This window comes from Bos taurus, chromosome 5 (assembly GCF_002263795.3).
Source record: "Bos taurus isolate L1 Dominette 01449 registration number 42190680 breed Hereford chromosome 5, ARS-UCD2.0, whole genome shotgun sequence".
In the NCBI taxonomy this organism is placed as follows: domain Eukaryota; kingdom Metazoa; phylum Chordata; class Mammalia; order Artiodactyla; family Bovidae; genus Bos; species Bos taurus.
This window is the reverse complement of record NC_037332.1, coordinates 49,048,587-49,072,173: the sequence shown is the minus strand read 5'-3', so window position 1 is coordinate 49,072,173 and position 23,587 is coordinate 49,048,587. Positions and strand designations below refer to the sequence as shown.

Genomic DNA, 23,587 nt, shown 5'->3' with positions numbered 1-23,587 from the left:
CATACATGCTATGTTTTTAATTGTTCTAGTTGATGTACATCTTCATTTCTCCCCAACATGAAACTCAAAAGACACTATCAATTTCCTACCATCATCCCACCCATCTAACTTCACTTCAGCCCCGTCAGAAACTCTGTGGTTTCTCCAACACGCCAGGCACACCCGTCTCAATACCTTCACACTTTTTGCTTCCTTTGCCTATGGCACTCTTTCCACTGATCTGTACAGCTCATTCTCATCTCCTTTAGGATTTTGCTTAAATACTATTTAAGTATCTTCCATACTCTGCCTTATTGCTCTAACTCATCACCATCTAACAAGACAACACACATATGTGTAAATAAATCCACCCCTAAAAGGTGACCTCCCATAGAATCGGGGACTTTGCTTTATTTATTGCTTAGTACTAGCTCTAAGGGCTGCTGAAGTACTTGGTGAATGAATGCCCTTTGGGGGGTTGTCATTAGAACCATCTTAGACAGGAAAGGAGAGTCCCCAATTCATGTTCCCATCTCAGTACTTTTTTTAATATATAATACTCAATGCCTGGAGAACTTCCCTGCCTCCATCCCCTTACCCTCATGATGAAGCTGTCATCCTGCAGCCTGTGAGTAAAACTGGGGTCAAGAGTAGGAACCCTTACAGTGTAAAACCTCTTCAAAGTAATCTCCACAGTTTTAGAGATTAGCCTTTGGAAAAGGGATTTGCTGCTGGAAATTTCAAAAACATTAGATCTAAGCCTGGCTTAATTACAAAGAAAAACACTCTCAGGAATCTTTAACCAGCTGAAAATATTCTTCAGCAGTTAGATCAAGTTATTATTCATGCTACTCAAAGTGAACAAATATAACTAAAGGTTTCTGAGGCACAGTCTTTAGTTAAACATGAGCTAAACTGCAAGGACAGAGCTTCCAGAACTCACCAAGACATCTGTCAGGTAGTCCACACTGTAGTTCTCACCATGCTTCCGTGCCTTCCCATTGATAGACAGGGTGTAATTATAATATTTAGAATTCTTTTCCTATTAAAGAGAGGAAAGTGAGTTGTCTTTTTTTTAAATGAGGCCAGCATACAAAATGAAAGTTGGAAACTATACTGGGCTAAACTGTACTCTGCTTAAACAGTGGTAAGACATAAAAGGTAACTGCTCAAGTCAATACTGAATTAGACTTCTTGACTACGGTTTTATTAACTACAAGTAGAATTTCAATAATATGTTTAGTTAAAAAAACCAGAAACAGATCCGGTAGAACAGCAAAATATGTTGCTAAACCTTGTGGAATGCAAGAAAAATATCTCACAACAGAGTGACTCACAAATCAACAGACTTTCAAGGAGATGAAATGGCCAACCGTAAACGCAAACCGAGTAACGCCAATATCAGAGCTACAGTAGAAAGTAGACAAGCATCTGTAGGGTTGTGTGTAACTGTTGCTGACTTCACTGTTCACTCACCAATGCATACCAGTAACTCCAGCCCAGAGGAACGTGTCCGAGTCCACCTGCATCTGGGGCTCCATACTGGAAAGCAAGACAAGCAATGCATTAGAAGTTCATGGGATGGGACCAGACCAGAAAGAAACACGAAACTTGTCAGAATCTTTTTACATCAGTGCCTGAAACCCAGTTAAGTGCTCAATTCCCACAAGTACAAAAATCAATTGAAAAGGGAAGAACACTAAAGACCTAGGAATTTCTGAAGCGTAAGTTGGCAAATTATGGCTGGTTGGCCAAATCTAGTCTGCCAACTGTTCTGGATGGCTGGCAAGCTAAGAATTTTATTCCAAACATTAAAAAATATAAATACTAAAAAAAAAAAAACCAAACCAAACAAAATCAAATATACTTGAATTAAAAAAAAAAAATCAAAAGAGGATTATTTTTGTGACAGTTTGCCTGAAATTTAAACTTCAGTGATGGTGAAGCACTACTGAAACACAGCCACACTCCCTGGTTTCCGCAGGCCTGTGGCTGCTTTCCAGCGACAATGACACAACTGAATAGTCACTACACAGACATATGGCCTGCGAAAGCCTAAAATATTTACTCTTAGTCCTTTACAGGAAAAGGCAATATAGCTAAAGCCACAGGGCTCATCTGCTGAGCTACTGATTGCATAGACTGAACGGTCTAGCCAGCCTTGTGGCTAACAGCCCAAATCAGGCTATAAGCTCTCAGTCTATCACTTCAGCCCTCCTGCTGATGGAGTCCATTTTTGCTACTTTATTTATGTTTACTTTTTGACCATGCCACATGGCATGTGGGATCTTAGTTCCTTGACCAGGGATTGAACCTGCACCCCCTGAATTGGAAGCTCGGAGTCTTAACCACTGGACCACCAGGGAATTGCCCTGAAGACTACATTTGGACTCAATTTATCTGATGAGATGAATTAAGTGAAGAGATCACAGAGTCATCCCATTTTATCTTGACAAGGCTTAATACTGTCCATTTAACGCGGTACCTCTAAGAATAATTCTTTGTATTTTGAAGAATTTCTAATTTTGTGTATGTTAGAAGATCTTCAATATGAAAAGTAGTATATGTTCTCTTTATGACCTGTAGCCATAAACCACCACATTTATTACTCATGATTCTTTTCAAACTGACTCATTTTTCATCAAACCCACAAAGCTGCAAATTCCCCCAATTATTACAGGCAGGGAGAGAATTAACAAAGTTCAGATCAGATATTAAAAGCTCTAGCAACCACGGATAAAGTACATAAGAAAACATACATGTTCTCTTTGTCCTGAATCCCACTTTTACTTTAAAAGATAATCTCAAACACTCTCAAACACATTATTTTCATTAAGCCTGAACTCTGACTAAATGCTAAGGCCAGTGTGGTGGACGCAAGGCCCTGAAGTCTGGCCTGGGCAGGTCACAGTGAGGCCTCCCTTCATCCCAGGCCTTCAAGGCCAGCATGCCAACCACTCAGGTACATACTTCAATGGCCTGAATGTCTCAGGCTTGGGTGCTCTTCCTTCGTCACTTATCTCCCCACAATCTGTTTCCAAAAAATGGGTTAAGTTGTTATTATTCAGGAATGAAGCTCAAAGGAAAAAATTCTTCACTCTGGTCCTGATAAAGGAGAACTGGAAACAAAGATACCATGACAGCCATGTGACAAGCAGAATTCTTGAGGAAGAAAGGGAAGATGTCTCAGACCACAGTGGTCTGAGACTATTTTAAAATAAATGCTCCAGAGACTGTTTGAAGAAAGAATAACCACCATGTCCAAATCCTGTAAATTACATTCATGTAAATAAGTTCCTATTTAACAGGTAGATTAAGAGAAATGCCAGATACCTGAAAACCCTTTAATATGACTTGAATGGATACTAATTAAAAAAAAAATTAACATGAATTATATACATTCACATTTCAGGAGCTGTTATTAAAAAACAAAAGGGAATAATTAGATCATTCAACATACCTCATTTAAGTATTTCCCTGCAAAAAAGGTCTGATAACCACACATTGATCTGAGAATTGCTGGGAAAGTATTCGGTTCTTGGATCTTCTGCCAGGACTTACTACTGCAGTTTCCCTCCAGAGTGTTGTTAACCACGTGATGATTGTGTGGGTACTTCCCTGTCAGGATGCTGGCTCGGCTTGGGCAGCAGAGAGCACTTGGCACATACTACAAAGGGAAGAGAAGCAACAGAGACCGAGTTACACAAGACAGATGGATTTCGCATCATTTCTAATCAGAATAAAGAAAGCTGCTCAATTCCCCTAACTTCAAATCTCTAGTTTCCCGTGGAATTGGGATTTTCTTTATACATGACACACTTCAGAGCTGCTTTAAGTTCTCTAGTGGAGACAGGAAACAGAACAATCAAGAGAACACACCTCTTTTTCCGCTAGTTTCTTTTTACAGGATAACCTGAAGTTGTTCTAATCTCATTGGCTAAATTAATTTTACGTACAAGGAACACAGCATGCTGGGAGCGAGGTCCTGAACAAACATGAAGAATACTCCTCCAATCTAGGGCAGCTGAGAAGTAGGGAGTCATTTTCAGGCTGATCTGGAGTTTTGTAGATTACCTGCATCACTTTAATACACTGGACACAGATTTTTTTTTTCCCTACTCTAATTATGTATCCACTAGCTCCTATCATCAACAGAATTACCCTATTTGACCTAGTAATATCTGTCTAGGTCCTAACACTCATTACCTATCCATTTTACAGAAGGGTAATAGTAGCTTATACTCACACCAGCAGGGCAGGAATGCTCATTTTGCTCATTTGAGCACACCCTTGCCAGAATTACATATCATCCCTTTGAAATAATTCACATGTCTCTGGCCTTTCAAATTGGAATTGGCGTTCTTAAATACTGGTGAGGATGAACATTCTCCACATGCATACTGATCAGTTATGTTCATGTGAATGGTCTGTTCACGTGCTTTGCACATTTTCCCCTCCTGTTATACACTTTTTTTTTTTTTAGACTTCCCTAGTGGCTCAGACAGTAAAGTGTCTATCTGCCTACAACGCAGGAGACCTGGGTTCAATCCCTGGATCGGGAAGATCTCCTGGAGAAGGAAATGGCAACCCACTCCAGTACTCTTGCCTGGAAAATCCCATGGATGCAAGAGCCTGGTAGGCTACAATCCATGGGGTCTCAAAGAGTCAGACACAACTGAGCAACTTCACTCACTCACTACATAAGCTTTAAGGAAGGATTCAATAATGCTACAAATACTTCCAAGTTTTTACTTTTGCTTTTTAATTTGGTTGGATGTTTGACTTTTGTAATTTTCATACTGGCAACTCTTTTAATTCTTCTCCTTTTTTATTTCCTGATCTATTTTTTGGCCAGTGCTATGCTGTTAACTGGATCTTCATATTACATTTCAGGGTCTGGTAGAGATATCTCTTTAAAATTTTTACCTTGATTATTCTAACCTACTTATTATTCCAGATAACTCTGGAATCACTAAATTCAGCCTAAAAAGAATCCCACTGGGATTCTGACTAGAAGAAGCATTTTATAATGTGTCTCCCCGAAGAAATGATGTGTATAACTATGCATGAAGTACTTTGCTGCTGTGTCATTTCAGTCGTGTCCAACTCTGTGCGACCCCATAGACGGCAGCCCACCAGGCTCCCCTGTCCCTGGGATTCTCCAGGCAAGAACACTGGAGTGGGTTGCCATTTCCTTCTCCAATGCATGAAAATGAAAAGTGAAAGTGAAGTTGCTCAGTCGTGTCTGACTCTTAGTGACCCCACGGACTGCAGCCCACCAGGCTCCTCCGTCCACAGGATTTTCCAGGCAAGAGTACTGGAGTGGGGTGCCATTGCCTTTTCCGTGAAGTACTTTATCACTCACCAAATACTCTAACTGCATTTATAGGTCTTAACCATTACTGGACACCACTAGCTATTCCTAGAGTCTATATTTTCCTGCCTTTAATCAGTGGGATCACCTCTCCCCCAACCTCATCTTTCTCTGACTAGTTACATGGAAGAAAGTTATTTACAGCTTTTCATTTCTAACGTATTAAATTCTATTAATTTAAAAGCTTTCCAACAACTCTCTTATGATTTCTAAGTAGAAACTTCAGACAAGTGGAAATAACAATTTTGGTCTTCACAAGACTTAATGCCAGTGACTAGACAGTTCAGTAGATGATTAAGTGAGAGATACTGGGCTCTTGTTGTCTTCCCTAAGAACAGTACCCTGAGACTTTAACCTTAACTATAAGTTGTGCTATTTGTTTGAAATAGTCATCACAGTGTATTCTTCTAATGGTTTAACAAACTATAAGAAAAGGGGTGCCAACATTTCAGATGACTTTTTTTTTTTGGATGTGGACCATTTTTAACGGTCTTTCTTGAATTTGTTAAAATACTGCATTTATGTTTTTGTTTTTTGGCTGCAAGCATGTGGGATCCTAGCTCCCCGAGCAGGAATCAAACTCTCACCCCCTCAATGTTGGAAAGCAAAGTCCCAACCACTGGACCACCAGGGAAGTCCCTCAGAGGACTTTTAAACGTCTACTGAGACAACCATCTAATTTTCCTTCTTTTAACCACTGCTGGTGGACGATATAATAACCACCATTACGCAGTGGTACTTACTACAAGTCAGGCATTGATATAAATGCTTGCTTTACCTGTAACAATCCATTTAACCTCTGAGATAGGCTTTAGTATTCCTATTTACAAATGGGGAAACCAAAGGCAAAAAAGCTTAACAACTTGCTGAAGGAAGCACAGCTAGAAAAGAGACAGCAAGAACATTCAAAACACGGTGGTCTGGTTCCAGAGTCTGTGCTCTTCACCGCAACACTGTGCTGCTCCTTCAAAGGATTTCCTGACACTACGCTATGCTACCACTGGGGTTATGAGCATGGTTCCTGAATTTGATTTGTTAGTATTTTGTTTTGGATTTTTGCATTTATGTTTATATATGAACATATACACATGTATTAATATTATGTATATGCATGCACACACATATGCATAGTTGTTACGTTTGTTCTGTTTTGTTGGTATTATCTTTGCTAGGTTTGACTAAAAGGGTTAACTGGGCTTTGTAAAGTAGCCTACAGGCTTTTACCATGGAACACTTTACAGAGTACAAACGATACCCAATTCTTACAATCCGTTTTCAAACCTCCAATGATGAAGGTTTAAATAAACTTCTCTAGTTCTGAGCTGCAGATCAGAATGGCTTACAAGATACCTGCCATAAATCTTCAATAGTTAAGTAGTAATATTTCAATTAAAAGAACTTACATCACATTAAATAGAATCCTTCCTTCAGATCAGGCATTTAACTAGAAGAAAAGCCATAAAAATTACAGTAGACTACTCAAAAGAGTGTTTCTTTTTAGAATATAAACACAGAGTTTAACAAAATTAAATCAGCTTCAAAACTTACAGCACTGGAGAAAGTCATTCCCATTTCTCCAATGAGAGCCTTGGTTTTCTTCAGTGGTGTCTGTAAAATAAATAAATATTCATCAAACAATTTCTTCCAATAAACTAAAGCACACAAGACAAAATTTGTGTTTTTTGATTACTCTCAACCTTTTATTCCCAAATGATCAGCTTCATCTGACACTAAGAAACAGCTGAGAGTCCCATGTGATTCAAGAGATGAACCCAGCAAGTTTGATTTCAGTCAGTTAGTGAAAGTGAAAGTGAAGTTGCTCAGTTGTGTCCAACCCTCAGCGATTCCATGGACTGCAGCCTTCCAGTTATGTCCTGTGCAAAAGTTCAGGTAGTTAGAATGCTTGCAGGAAGGGAAAGTTCACAGCTGATGGCATTATTCTAGCAACGCTGATTTCAATGTAATGAGATCTTGATGCCCTTCTTTCATTTATCACCAGTCCCCTTACAAAAAGATGGGGCATATCTACCTCCAATAATTCATCTTTACAAGCAGAATGTGGAAAATGATATGAAAGGAGCCTTTCACCCCTTAAACAGAAATAAAACAACACTTAGGTTCTAAAAGTTAGACAAGGCCCCCAAACTGACTCAAATATCAGTCACTTGGCAGTACAGGCCATGCACACTTTCTGAGTATAAGCTCATGGCCCTCTGCACCAGACCAACCACCACCTCAGGTAAAACTTGAGCCAAAGGGCAAACAGATCTACACAGAACCTCATCAAGCAAAAGAATAGTCAGAAATTAGTTTATATCCTTGCTTTTTATCTTTTGCTCAAAATTTAAGATCCTGACAAGTATAGAAAACAACTAGTTTCCAATCCTATGGTGAGGACAGAAAGCATGATGTTGGTCATTTAGATACAAATAATAGTAATAAATACTAATAATCTTTATTCAGATTCCAGACAGCAAGAAAGGACAATCTGAAGAAGCTCATTTTAGCTGTATTATGAGAGTCGGTTCATGATGATTCTGAAGTGCCTTTGAAAGCTGAGATCATACTGAACAGTTTTAAGTGTATTTTGTTGTGTAAAAATTCCTTACAGACCAATAACCCAAATACACAATTATATTAATAATAGGGTCATTCTCACTGTATCAAAGTTACCACCATTGTTTTATACAGATGTTAGAAAACCTAAAGATCCATTAGCTTGAGAATTTTCATTTATTCAACAACTCTGAAAAAGCATTTGAGAAAACTCAACATCAATTTAAGATAAAAATTCTCAAAGTAGATAGACAAGGAATGTGCCTCAACATAATAAAGGTCGTATGTAACAAGTTCATAGCTAACATCCTACTCAGCAGTGAAAAAAGTGAGTCTTTCTTCTAGGATCAGGAACAAGACAAGGGTACCCACTCTCGCCAATTTTATTCAACATAGTTTCAGAAGTCCTAACCACTGCAATCAGAAAAGAATAAGAAAAGAAATTCAAATTGCAAAGGAAGTAGTAAAACTGTCACTGTCTGAAGACGACATGATACTATGCACAGAAAATTCAAAGACATCACCAAAAAACACTAGAGCTCAATGAATCTGGTAAAGTTGCAGGACACAACAGTAACATTCAGTTAATAAAATTAATACGGTGTTGCATTTCTGTACACTAACAATGAATTATCAAAAAGAGAAATTAAGGAAACAATCTCATTTATAATCACATCAAAAAGAATAAAATACCTAGGAATAAACCTACCGAAGGAAGTCAAAGACCTACACTCACAAAATTGTAAGATAGTGATGAAAGAAACTGAAGAAGACACAAAAAGATGGAAAGATACACCTGACTGATGGATCAGAAAAATTAATATTGTTAAAATGACCAAACTACCCAAGGCAATCTACAGATTCAATGCAATTTCTGTCAAAATACCAATGCCATTTTTCACAATACTAGAACAAACAATTTTTCAATTTGTATGAAAACACAGAAAACCCTGTATAGCCAAAATAACCTTGAGTAAAGAGAATGGAGCTGGAGGTACCATGCTCTTTTGATTCAGACTATACTACAAAGTTACAGTAATCAAAATAATGATATTGGCACAAAAACAGTCATGTAGATCAAAGGAACGGAAGAGAGAGACAGAAATAAACCCATGCACTTGTGATCTATTAATATATGACAAAGGAAGCAAGGATACTCAAAGGAGAAAAGACAGTCTCTTCAATAAGTGGTACTGCCAAAACAGGATGGCTTCATGTAAGAGAATGAAATTAGGACATTTTCTCCCACCGTATGCAAAAATAAACTCAAAATGGACTAAAGACCTAGATGTAAGACTGGAAACCATAAAAATCATTAAGGAAAAGAGAGGCAAAATGCTCTCAGATATAAATAGTAGGAATATATTTTTGGATCTGCCTCCTAAGGCAAGAAACAAAATAAAAAACACATGGGACCTAATGAAATTTAAAAGCCTATGCCCAACAAACTACTGACTGAACAGCAACAACAAAAAACCACCTACGGAATGGAAGAAAATAGGGGCAAATGATATGACTGATAAGAGATTAACATTAAATATATAAACAGCTCATATAACCCAGTAGAAAAAAACAAACAAACCCTGATTAAGAAACAAAAGACCAGGGCTTGCCTGGTGGCTCAGCGGTAAAGAATCCACTTGCCAATGCAGGAGACATGGGTTTGATCCCTGATCCAGAGATCCCACATGCCCCGGAGCAACTAAGCCTGCGTTCCACAACTACTGAGCCTGTGTTCTACAGCCTGGGACCCACAACTACTGAGCCCACGGGCTGCAACTACAGAAGCCTGTGTGCCCTAAAGACCATGCTCCCCAACAAGAGACGTCCACATACCGCAACTGGAGAGTAGTCCCCGCAAGCCACAACTATAGAAAAGCCCGTGCAGCAATGAAGACCCAGAACAGCAAAAAAAATTAATAAACTTATTTTAAAAAAAGAAACAGATGACCTAAACAGACATTTCTCCAAAGACATACAGATGGCCAGACACATGAAAAAAGATGCTCAACATCATTAATCAGACAAAAGCAAATCAAAACCACAATAAGATACTACCTAACACCTGTCAGAATAGCCATCGTTAAAAAAGACCACAAATAACAAACGCTAACAAGGATGTGGAGAAAAGGGAACCCTTGTACACTGCTGGGGGAAATATAAATTGGCACAGTTGCTGTGGAAATAGAACGGAGGTTCCCCAAAAAACTAAAAATAGAACTACCATATGATCCAGCAATGCTACTCCTGGATATATACCTGCAGAAAACAAAAACATTAATTTGAAAAGATACAGGCACCCTAATGTTCATAGCAGCATTATTTACAACAGCCAAGACATGGAAGCAACCTAAGTCTCCATCAGCAGGTGAATATATAAAGAAGATGCGGTATATATCTACAATGGGATATTACTTAGCCATAAAAAAAGAATGGTATTTTGCTATCTGTAACAACCTGGAGGGTACTATGGTTAGTGAAATAAATCAGACAAACACTGTATGTTATCACTTATATGCAGAAGCTAAAAAATAAAACAAATGAATGAATATAACAAAAAAGAAAGGGATTAACAGATACAGAGAACAAAGTAGTGGTTTACCAATAGGGAGGTGGAGGTGGGAGGGCCAAGACAGGAGTAAAGGATTCAGAGGTCCAAACTACTATGACTGAAATGTATAAAATAAGGTACACAGAAACACTGCACAGCACATGGAAAACAGCCAATGTGGTATAACTATAAATTGAGTATCATCTATAAAAATCTGGAATCATTATGTTGCACACCTGAAACATATTGTAAACCAACATACCTGAACACCAAAAAAAAAAACCACTATAGTAGTCAGAACAGAAATGGTATAAAAACAGAGACACAGATTAATAGAACAGAACAGAGATCCTAGGAATAAATCCACACACTTACGGTCAATTCATTTATGACAAAGGAGTCAAGAATACACAATGGGAAAGGAATATACAATAAATGTTGCTGGGAAAGCTAGACAGCCTCATGAAAATCAATAAAGCTAGAATACTCTTTCATACCATATGCAAAAACAAACCCAAAATGGTTTAAAGACTTAAATATGACACCATAAAATTCCTAGAAGGAGGAGGCAAAACACTCTGACATAAACTGTAGCAATATTTTCTTATATCAGTCTCTCAAGACAAAAGACATAAAGGCAAAAATAAACAAAACGGGACCTAGTCAAACTTACAAGCTTTTGCACAGCAAAGGAAATCATAAAGAAGATAACCTATGGACTGAGAGAAAATAGCTGCAAACAGTGGGACCCACAAGGGGTTAATTTCCAAAATATACAAATAGATCAGTATCAAAAAAACAAAACCCCAATCAAAAAGTGCAGAAGACCTAACAAGATGTTTCTCCAAAGGAGACATACAGATGGCCAACAGGCACAGGAAAAAATGCTCAGCATTGTTTAATTATTAGAGAAATGTAAATCCGAACTACAGTGAGGTATTACCTCACACCTGTCAGAATGGCCATCACAAGAAGTCTACAAATAATACTAGAGAGGGTGAGGAGGAAAGAGAACTTTCCAACAATGCTGGTATGAAAGCAAACTGGCGCAGCCACTATGGAGCAGAGTATGAAGGTTCCTTAAAAAACTAAAAGTATAATTACAACATGATCCAGCAGTCTCACTCCTCAGCATGTATCTGGAAAAGACAAACAGTCTAAAATTTGCAAAGATACACGCACCCCGATGCTCACAGCAGCACTATTTATGACATCCAAGATGTGGAAGCGACCTGAATGTCCATCAACAGATAAAGTAAGATGTGGGGTGTGTGTGTGTGTGTACACACGCACACATATACACACAGTGGGATATTACTCTGTAATAAAAAGGACGAAGTTTTGAAAATTTACAGCAACATGGATGGACCTAGAGATTATCATAATAAATAAGGACATAGAAAGACATATAATATTATATGATACACTTGTATGTGGGATCTAAAAAAAAACAATACAAATGAACTTATTTACAAAAACAAAAAGACTCACAAACATAGAAAACAAACTTACGGTTACCAAAGGTGGGGGACGAAGAGATAAATTAGGAGTATGGGATTAACAGATACACATGACTATATATAAAACAGATTAAAAAACAAAGACTTACTATGTACCATGGGGAACTATGGGCTTCCCAAGTAGCACTGTTGGTAAAGAATCTGCCTGCCAAGGAGATGCCAGAGATGTGGGTTCAATCCCTGGGTTGGGAGGATCTCCTGGAGGAGGAAATGGCAGTCCACTCCAGTATTCCTGCCAGTGAACTCCATGGACAGAAGAGCTTGGTAGAACACAGTTCATGTAGTTGCAAAATAGTCAGACACGACTTAATGACTAAACAATAAGGAACTATATTCACTACCTTACTATAAACTATAATGGAAAGGAATCTGAAAAAGTATATGTACATATACAACTAAATCACTTTGCTGTACACCTGAAACACAATATTGTAAATCAACTACAGCTCAATTAAAGAATAAAAAAAAATCTACAGAGCAAAGGAAACTTACTGAATGGGAGAAAATACTTGATAAAGGATTAATAGGCAAAATATATAAAGAACTGACACAATTCAATAGCAAAAACAATATCCAACTAAAAAATGGGCAGAAGATCTGAATAGATGTTTTTTCCAGAAAAGACATATGAATGGCCATAAGGTACACGAAAAAATATTCAATGTTTCTAATTGTCAGGGAAATGCAAATGAAAACCACAATGAGAACCTCCCACCTGTTAAAATGGCTATACTCAAAAAGACAAGGAATTACAAACACAATGAGATAGTACCTCTTATCTATTAGAATGGCTATTATTATAAAGACAAGAGATAAAAAGTTATGTGGCAGTCTGGATGGGAGGGGAGTCTGGGGGAGAACGGATACATGCGTATGCACGGCTGAGTTCCTTCTCTGTTCACCTTAAACTATAACAACACTGTTAATCAGCTATACCCCAATACAAAAGTAAAAGTTTTTTAAAAATAAAATACATGCACAACTTTAAAAAAATGTGTTGGTAATATAGAAAATAAGGAACCCTTCCCAGGCTTCCCTGATGGCTTAGATGGTAAAGAGTCTGCCTGCAGTGCAGGTGACCCGGGTTCAATTCCTGGATTGGGAAGATCCCCTGGAGAAGGAAATGGCAACCCACTCCAGCATCCTTGCCTGGAAAATTCCATGGACGAAGAAGCCTGGCAGGCTACAGTCCATGGGGTCCCAAAGAGTTGGACATGACTGAACAAGTCCACTTTCTTTCTTTCTTATGCAATTGTTGATGGAAATATAAACTAGTTCAGCCAGTACGAAAAAATCATATGGAGGTTCCTCAAAAAACGAACAATAGAACCAACCATATGATCCAGCAGTTCCACTTCTGAGTATCTGAAGAAAATGAAAACGCTAACTTGAAAAGATACGTGTACCCCCATGCTCACTGCAGCATTACTTACAACAGCCAAGACATGGAGACAACCTCAATGTCCACTGACAGATGAATGCGCAAAGAGGATATTGTACAATGGAATAATACGCAACCATAAAAAAGAATGAAAATATGCCATCTGCAGTGAATACATAGGGAGGGGAAATAGGAATGCAAAGTGTAAATGGGAAAAGGACTGTGTGAGCTGATTATAGGGAACTTAATAGTCAAATTGGTATTCATTCAAAGCTACTGGAGACTGATTTTACAACAAGACTAAATTGTGTGATTCTAACACATTTACTAAACAAAGTGTGCCAGGCACTGATCTAGGCAGTGGTGGACAAAAGATAGAAGGTCCCTGCCCTCATGATCCTTGCACTTAAACAAGAGGGAAACAGACAACTATTTCAGGCAGTGAAGAGTACTATAAACCTGGACATTGTACTTGAGGCTGATGAGAGCAAAGGGGGAAACTACTTTAGATGGGTGGTCAGGAGAGGCCTCTTTCAGGATGTAACTTCAGTACTGACAGTCACATGATGAGTCAGTCATGCAAAGCACGAGAAGATGCTTTCAGGGTGAGTGAACAACAAGTAAAATGCTGCCAGAGAAGGAAAGCAACACCCATGAGGGTGGAACAAAGGCCAGTGTGCTAGAAGTAGCAAATTAAGTAAAGGGAAGAATGCGGTAAAAAGACAAGGACAGAGAGATAGGAGCCAGACGTCAATGCAGGGCTGTATAGTCATTCAGATTTTAGCTTAAGTGAAAGTCGCTCAGTCATGTCCAACTCTTTGAGAACCCATGGACTATACAGTCCATGGAATTTTCCAGGCCAGAATACTGGAGTGGCTAGCCTTTCCCTTCTTCAAGGGATCTTCCCAAACCAGGGATCGAACCCAGGTCTCCCTCACTGCAAGCGGATTCTTTACCAGCTAAGCCACAGGGGAAGCCTAAGAATACTGGAGTGGGTAGCCTATCCCTTCTTCAACGGATCTTCCTGACCCAGCAATCAAACCGGGGTCTCCTCCATTGCAGGCGGATTCTTTACCAATTGAGCTATCAGGGAAGCCCTTTAGTTTAAGTAGCAACGGTGTATTAATAACCATAACCTTTATACTGCTAACAGTAGTACAAGGGATAACCATGCTGTGTGCTTAATCAAACAAGTCCCAAACAGGAACTTGTTTGTACCAAAAATGTGTATGTGAACCCATGCTAACCTGAATGATAAAGTCAGTCCTTAAGATCTAAACACAGATAGAGGCTGGTCAGGTTAAGGCCAAACTACATTCTTTAAAAAACAACCAATCTTACACTTGCATATGACTAATGTGCTGCTTTACTTGTCTGAAGCAAAAAAAAAAAAAAAAAAAAACACAACGCTAAAGGAGTCATTTACTTTCCTGGGCCCCAAACACAGCTGCTCTGAAACAACATTTAGACCATTCTGAAAGTTCTATGGCTAACTTTTAAAAATGAAAGATCACTTTGCCTTAAGCAAAGACATGATGTATTCGTCTCCTTTCCTCACTTCCTTGAGATTTTGACCAAACAGCACTTTTTCTAGAGAGAATGACTTTAAAAAGAGCAACGCGTGCTTCACTGAAGAACAGTATGCCCATCACACCACCACAACAAAACCAATCGTAACAAATAAAACCAAGAAACAGATGAACAGTTCCCTGGGCAAAAACTAAAAATGGAGTTCCACAGATGAAACCTACAACAAAAAAGATGAACTGTTGAAGATGATGCTGCCACATAAAAAACTACTACTTTTTTGGTAGATGATGGCAATATTCCACATCAAACCACAACCCATACAGGTGCTATAATCCTTTGACCTGAGTTAGTCTGGGGGATTGACACCTGTTTATTTGCCAACTATGGCGGCAATTCATGATCTTTTCTGCGGGGTCAGGGGTCAGAGACTTCCCTCTCTCCGCAAAAATGAAAATAATACACACAAAGTATTGCATGTAAATTAAGGAGTTGCATGACCCCACCTGTGTTCCTCAACGTCACCTGAAAAAATCTCTGATCTATGTATGGTATAAGTGACTATGCTGATATGGGTATGTTGAATGATATCTGGTAAATCAGTATTACCACAGTATTTTAGAATAGGAGAAAAAGCATTTAATCTCAGGGTTCTGAGATTACAAGATGCCAGGATTTGCTCCCAATTATAGCTATGTGAGGCTTCCCTGGTGGCTCAGTGAAGAATCTGCCTGCAAGGCAGGAGACCTGTGTTCGATCCCTGCGTTGGGGAGATCTTCTGGAGAAGAGAAAGGCAATCCACTCCAGTCTTCTTTTCTGGGAAATCCCAGGGACAGAGGAGTCTGATAGGCTACAGTCCAGGGGGTCACAAAGAGTCAGACACAACTGAGTGACTAAAAGCACCAACCACATTGCTATATGAAGTTTGGCCAAGTTACTTAGCCCCTTTTAAATTTAAGTTTCTCATTTTTTAAGGTAAATATAATACCTACAATAGAGGATTCCTGTGATGACTGAAGCACAGGATAAAACACTTCACACTTTGACTAGTTCTAAAAGTGAAAGTCAAAGTCACTGAGTCGAGTTCAACTCTTTGCGACCCCATAGACTATGTGGTCCATGGAATTCTCCAGGGCAGAATACTGCAGTGGGTAGCCTTTCCCTTCTCCAGGAGATCTTCCCAATCCAGGTATCTAACCCAGGTCTCCTGCATCGCAGGATTCTTTACCATCTGAGCCACCAGGGAAGTCCAACTAGCTCCAAGTAGGTTCTCAAATGCCATTATTTCTTTGCTCTTCCCCTTCAAGTCTTGTTTGACTATTAGTGGTAGAATATTCTGTAAAAGATTACAGAAGTCAGACTTCTCCAGAAAATTGAGAGTATTAAATTTGACTTTTCGTCCACTTAATTTTGGCTCTTCTCTCCAGCACAAACATCTATAGAAAGAATCTGCTCCTGGTTTAAAGGAGTAAACCTGATTAACACACTAAGGGGAAGAAACCTCAGATACACACAAACCACACTGGGGGTCTATGAGAGCTGAAGAAAGTGAATCCTGAATATCTCAGTCAAGTGATGAACTTTGTATTCAACTGAGCTATGAAGACTTGGCCTTTTAATTAAGTCACTAAACCATTATTAATTTTTGATGGAGATGGCTTGATTTTTCTGGCCAAAACACTTCAAAAATATATACAAAAATGCGTTTAAAAAGGAGTTACGTGGGACTTCCTTGGTGGTCCAGTGGCTTAGACTCCGTGCTACCAATGCAGGGGGTGTGGGTTCAGCCAAAAAAAAAACCAAAACACTTTCGTTAGGAGGGTAAGTGTGGCAGCTGGAATGGTGGGAAAAAACAAGTAAAATCCAGGACGGCCATTAAGTCAAGATTCTTCAATGTCAGTGGGACTGGGCAGAAACTAAAAGGCAATGAGGTACACGTGGCAGGTACAAGTATGGAGTTAAAATGCAAGCATCTTAAACAACATTTAGAAAAGACTCTTATACTCTTGAACACAGCTAAAACATACCTACATTTGGATATGCTTACTCTGACTGCCATGTATCACACATTTTCTATTCTACTCTATTCCGTAGGAAAGTAAAAATGCTGGTGGCTACTCACTGAACTGATTTCGTAACTCACTTATGGGTTGAAATCAGCAGTCTGAAGGACACTGAGCTAGAGTGTTCCCACACAGTAAAACTTAGGAACCTCGTGCCTCAAGTGTTTCAAAGCAAAAAGAGAACTGAAAAGAAGAAAGCAATAAAGAACTTGTTTTTAAAAAGATTAAGGGGAATGCCATTCCCAGGATCAGAGCACTAGTCAAGATTTGTCTGTACTGCCACAACCACTCATGTGCCTGAGGCAAGCCACTTTCTGGGCCTCCCGGAGGTAAGGGGTTAGTTGAGTAGATGCTCTTGAAGGTCACAAATAAGAGAACGCGAAGATACAGAAGTAAAATTCACCCTGGCAAAGAATGAAGTCTCGGAAGAACATCCATCTGATACAAAACGGAGTGCTGGCAGTATTTAATGCATCAGCCAGGTGCTCAATTAGGCTAATTGAATCTTCCTGATTCTTGTAAGGCAATGCATTCCCTGAGGAGTTCGACAACCTACCTACCAGAACAGTTCACGTCAGCACTTCTTTTATAAATATTAGGCACAGACATCGTACAGGGTCAAATGCATAAGTGGCTTAGGTCCCTCACAGAGGGGGCTGGTTTTGTCCTCTAGCCCAAAAGACAATCAAGGCTTGTGTACTCTTAGCCATCATCTGCTACTTATTGGTTCACCCCATCCCTAACTGACGTCCACATGTTTGTCTTGAGACATGAAGCAAACTCCTCAGCGGTACGGTCCAGACTAGAAGCTCTGTGTGGTGCATGCATGTGTGTGGACCCAGAACCGACACGAAAGGAAATAGAGTCCTTCACCTCTATAAGCCTGCGTATGGGCCTGGCGCGGCGAAAGCAAATCAGCTCGGGGTGGAGGTAGCTAGGTGAAGGAGTTTGGGTGGGGAAAAAGGGCCAAAAACCCAAGAGTCAGCCCGGGAGATGGAGGGGCGGGGCAGAAATAAAAAGAAGAGTTACCATGCCACCAAGCACTTCGTCCTGGTCATCAGCAAGAAGCAGCACCACATTGGGCCTCCGAGAGCTCTTCGCCGCCCCGGAGACCCCCAGGCAACCACCTAGCAGCAGCAGCAGCAGCAGCAGCGGCGGCGGCGGCGGTAGCGCGGGGCTCCCGGAGGTCAGGTGGCGAGGGCCGCCTCGCCGGGGCCTATCTGGGGCCAGAGACAGGAGCCGCATGGCGGACAGGGCTCCGGGGGTACCCAGGGCGGAGTGGAGAGATCTGCGGATGACTGACGAGCAACTGGAAGATAAGGGTGTACAGTAGGGGGCAGGGGCTCAGGTCAGGCGTTTTCTCCCGGGCGGGATCACGTGAATCGGGGGCAGGAGGCGGAGCACGCCGTGCGGTCACGTGACGGGTGACGGGGCGGGGCTTCAGACGGAAAGGGAGCTGGGCTGGAGCAGCCGGTAGGGAAAGCGGGAAGTGGCCTGGAAGCGGGGAGGAGGCTGCCGCCCGGCGGACCCGCCCTTGCTCCCAACTCGGGCAGAAGTTGGGTTCTGGTAGGACCTGTTTCGGAGTGCTTTGCGCAGGGATGAAAATGGGGGAAAGATCGGATAAAAGGAGGAGGGAATCAGTCAATAGGAAGCAATTATGGCATCTGGTCCAGTCACTTCATGGCAAACAGATGGGGAAACAATGGAAACAGTGACAGACTTTATTTGGGGGGCTCCAAAATAACTGCAGACGGTGACTGCAGCCATGAAATTAAAAAATGCTTGCTACTTGGAAGAAAAGCTGTGACCAATCTAGACAGCGTATTAAAAAGCAGAGAAATTGCTTTGCCAACAAAGGTCTGTCTAGTCAAAACTATGGTTTTTCCATTGGTCATGTATGGATGTGAGAGTTGGACTAAAAAGAAAGCTGAGTGCCAAAGAATTGATGCTTTTAACTGTGGTGTTGGAGAAGACTCTTGAGAATCCCTTGGACTGCAAGGAGATCCAACCAGTCCATCCAAAAGGAAATCAGTCCAGAATATTCACTGGAAGGACTGATGTTGAAGCTGAAACTCCAATACTTTGGCCACCTGATGCGAAGAACTGACTCATTTGAAAAGACCCTGATGTTGGGAAAGATTGAAGGAGGGAGGAGAAGGAGATGACAGAGGGTGAGAGGGTTGGATGGCATCACTGACTGGGTGAGTGGGAGCAAGCTCTTGGAGTTGGTGATAGACAGGGAAGCCTGGTGTGCTGCAGTCCATGGGGTCGCAAAGAGTTGGACACGACTGAGCGACTGAACTAAGAAAAAGGAGGTATATGCCTCCCAGGTAGTGGAAGCTGGTGGGCAAAGTCTGGGTCTTACTGTATTTAATCCCTGAGTCAGTGCAGTTCAGTTCAGTCGCTCAGTCGTGTCAGACTCTTTGCGACCCCATGAACCGCAGCACGCCAGGCCTCCCTGTTCATTACCAACTCCGGGAGTCCACCCAAACCCATGTCCATCGAGTCGATGATGCCATCCAACCATCTCATCCTCTGTCGTCCCCTTCTTACACAGACCACAGCCTTGTCTAACTTAATGAAACTAAGCCATGCTGTCTGGGGCCACCCAAGATGGCTGGGTCATGGTGGAGAGGTCTGACAGAATGTAGTCCACTGGAGGAGGGAATGGCAAACCATTTCTGTATTCTTGCCTTAAGAACCCCATGAACAGTATGAAAAGGCAAAAAGATAGACTGAAAGATGAACTCCCCAGATTGGTAGGTGCCCAATATGCTACTGGAGATCAGTGGAGCAATAACTCCAGAAAGAATGAAGAGATGGAGCCAAAGCAAAAACAACACCCGGTTGTGAATGGGACTGGTGATGGAAGCAGGGTTCGATGCTGTAAAGAGCAATATTGCATAGGAACCTGGAATGTTAGGTCCATAAATCAAGGCAAATTGGAATTGGTCAAACAGGAGATGACAAGAGTAAACATCAACATTCTAGGAATCAGTGAACTAAGATGGACTGGAATGGGTGAATTTAACTCAGATAACCATTATATCTACTACTGTGGGCAGGAATCCCTTAGAAGAAATGGGAGTAGCCATCATGGTCAACAAAAGAGTCCGAAATGCAGTACTTGGTTGCAATCTCAAAAACGACAGAAAAATCTCTGTTCGTTTCCAAGGCAAACCATTCAGTATCACGGTAATCCAAGTCTATGCTCCAACCCAGTAACGCTGAAGAAGCTGAACTTGAATCCTTGGGTCAACAAACGCTTATTGAAAGCTCTTATATGTAAAATTGCTTTTAATATTTCCTGCAACTCATTTTAACTGTAAACCTGACTATACTATTCCTCAGCTGATACCGTGATTTCAAACCAACAGTTTCAGGATATTTTGGCAGCCTAAATATCCCTTGATGGATTTTGGAATATTTACCCTAACATTCAATTGGTGAGTTTATGAAAGACCTCTTAGATGAAGTTGGAGGCTGTGTAATTAAGCAAAAATCAATACACTGCTTTATGGTTACCCAACCAAATATTAAGTAAACTTTGGGGGGAAATTCTATGAACCTAAGACTCCAGATAGTTCTGTGATAGCTCTAGAACAGCTGCTACTCTGCCCAAGTCTAGGAAACAGAACTATCTGTGGCCTTGGAGGGTATATGTTTAGTGAGATAAGTCATACTGAGAAAGACAGATACTGTGTGGTATCATTTATATGTGGAATCTAAAAAAGAAAACAAACTAGTGAATATAACAATAGCAAAAGAAATATCCCTGGCAAGGTGAACAAGCCTTATTATCAACTGAGAATAGCAGGCTGTCGCTTCTGTTTCCTAACAGATAAAGTGTGTTTTTTCTAAGCTGAGCCCTCTGACTGGAAGTCTTCAAACTTGTGGAAGCTCTGTGGTAGTATAAGGTAAAAATAATTATGGAAGTGCTTAGGAATGTCATACATACAATCAGGCTTATGCGAAAGGTAATGTCCTTTATTTTATTACTATTTTTAAAAAGTACAGAAGACAAGAGAATCTTTTAAAAATGAAGTAGAATATATAAAACAGATAACTAGGAAGGACCTACCATATAATATAGGAAACTCTTACTCAATACTCTGTAATGACCTATATGGCAAAAGAATCTAAAAAAGAGTGGATTTAACATATGCATAACTGATTCACTTTGCTGTATAGCAGAAACTAACACAACATTTTAAATCAGTCGGACACGACTGAGCAACTTCACTTTCACTTTTCACTTTCATGCACTGGAGGAGGAAATGGCAACCCACTCCAGTGTTCTTGCCTGGAGAATCCCAGGGACGGGGGAGCCTGGTGGGCCGCCGTCTATGGGGTCGCACAGAGTCAGACATGACTGAAGCGACTTAGCAGCAGCAGCATACTCCAAAAAAGTTTTTTTAAAGTGCTGTGAAAAAAGAGAATGCAGTAGATTTCCACTGCAAGAGAGAATTGTGTTGGGAATCTGGTCAGATTACTCCCCAGATGGCCAGTGTGGTGTGTTACAGCCTCAAGCTTGGCTAATTTGCACCCTGATGGACAAACTAACCCTTATGTATTCAGATTTCAAGGCTTCCAGTAAGACTTTCTGCGCAAATAAAAATAATCTATCTGCACCAATGCTCCAAATTGTAAAATTTTATCACTGTTTTTGTTTTGAAACTAGATTGTAAATTATTTGAGGCCAGAGATTGTATAATTAGACACGAGCTTTGTTCCAAATGTTAGGCTCATGCTGAAGACACACTCCCTCTTTCATGGAATTTGCAATTTAGTGGCAGAGAAATTTGGGGCTTGCCAGGTGGTTCAGTGGTAAAGAATCCACCTTGCTAAGGCAGGAGACACGGGAGACTCGGATTTGATCCCTGGGTCGGGAAGATCCCCTGGAGAAGGAAATGGCAACTCACTGCAGTATTCTTACTAGGAAAATCCCACGGACAGAGGAGTCTGTAGGGCTACAGTCCATAGGGTCATGATGAGTTGGATATGACTGAGCATGCACATACAGGAGAGAAACACAGTGTAACAATCTTAAAAGTATATAATTGCAAATAGGGACACATGCTATGAAGGAAAAGTAGAATGTGATGAGCATTTAAGGGGGTAGTTCAGTTCAGTTGTCACTCAGTCGTGTCTGACTCTGCAGCCCCATGGACTGCAGCACACCAGGCTTCCCTGTCCGTCACCAACTCCAGGAGCTTGCTCACACTCATGTCCATTGAGTCGGTGATGCCATCCAACCATCTCATCCTCTGTCGTCCCCTTCACCTCCTGCCTTCAGTCTTTTCCAGCATCAGGGTCTTTTCATATGAATCAGTTCTTCACATCAGGTGGCCAAAGTATTGGAGCTTCAGCTTGAGCATTAGTCCTTCCAATGAATATTCAGGACTGATTTCCTTTAGGATTGACTGGTTTGATCTCCTTCTAGTCCAAGGGACTTTCAAGAGTCTTCTCCAAGACCACAGTTCAAAAGCATCAATTCTTTGGCACTCAGCTTGCTTTATTGTCCAACTCTCACATCCATACATGACTACTGGAAAAACCATAGCTTTGACTAGACGGACCTTTGTTAGCAAAGTAATATCTCTGCTTTTTAATACTCTGTCTAGGTTGGTCATAGCTTTTCTTCCAAGGAGCAAGCATCTTTTTATTTCATGTCTGCAGTCACCGTCTGCAGTGATTTTGGAGCCCCCCCAAAATAAAGTCTGTCACTGTTTCTATTGTTTCCCCACCTATTTGCCATGAAATGATGGGAGCATATGCCGCGATCTTAATTTTTTGAATGGAGTTTTACTGATCTAAGATATCCTGAGGAAGTAACTTTGAATGACAGTCTGAAGTTTAAAGAAGGTAATATGTTAATAGAATAGTTGGTGGTAGAATGCCTCCTAGGCTTCCCAGGTAGTGGTGGTAGTGGTAAAGAATCTGGCTGCCAATGCAGGAGGCAAAAGAAATGTTGGTTGATCCCTGGATTGGGAAGATCCCCTGGAGGAGGAAATGGCAACCTGGTCCAGTATTCTTGCCTGAAAAATTCCATGGACAGAGGAGCCTTGTGGGCTACAGTCCATGGTGTTTCAAAGAGTCGGACTCGAATGAGTGAGGGTGCACACACACACATGCACACAGAGAAAGTCTCCTAGACATGGACTTCAGCATGTGCAAAGGCTCTAAGGATGTGCATTCAAATAACTTAAAGAAGCCAGCATGGTTGCAGCTGAGGCAGAGAGGAGAGGGAGAGGTAGGCAGGGTCCAGACCCTATGTTAAAGATTTTGGTCTTTAGCCTAAGGCTAATGGGAAATCACTGGAAGAGTAGAGGAGAAAAATAGTCATACATACATTTTTATAAGATCCTTTTGGCTGTGGTACGGTGTACAGACTAGAAGAGGACAAGAATGCATAAAGGTAAATCAGTTAGATGGAGAAGATGATGATGACAGAGGCAAAAACAGATTTTATATGACCCGAAGCTTATATACAATTTGGGGGGCTCCTTAAGCAAAAGAATAGCAATTATAAATACAAAAGTTAGTATTTAGACTGAGAAAATAAATAAAGGGACTTCCCTGTCGCTCAGACAATAAAGAATCTGCCTGCAATATAGGAGCCCCAGGTTTGATCCC

At 40.7% G+C, this 23,587-nt stretch overlaps 2 protein-coding genes across 3 annotated transcripts in view; one reads left to right on the top strand and one right to left on the bottom strand.

The window, feature by feature from the left end:
* Window positions 1-18,275, bottom strand: part of GNS (glucosamine (N-acetyl)-6-sulfatase) — a 49,702-nt gene extending 31,427 nt beyond the window's left edge. The window contains 5 exon segments of the mRNA NM_001075562.2: window positions 923-1,021; window positions 1,456-1,521; window positions 3,440-3,646; window positions 6,902-6,961; window positions 17,981-18,275. Of these exon segments, the coding sequence (NP_001069030.1) occupies window positions 923-1,021; window positions 1,456-1,521; window positions 3,440-3,646; window positions 6,902-6,961; window positions 17,981-18,196 (648 nt within the window). The 5' untranslated portion in view covers window positions 18,197-18,275.
* An 84-nt stretch (window positions 18,276-18,359) lies between these two features.
* Window positions 18,360-23,587, top strand: part of TBC1D30 (TBC1 domain family member 30) — a 104,186-nt gene continuing 98,958 nt past the window's right edge. Inside the window, exon 1 of one of the 2 annotated variants that reach the window (XM_010805228.4) lies at window positions 18,360-18,517. The gene's annotated coding sequence lies outside the window, so the exon portion shown is untranslated. Of the gene's footprint in view, window positions 20,398-23,587 lie in introns of both variants that reach the window. The other variant, XM_059886949.1, reaches the window with a different exon arrangement.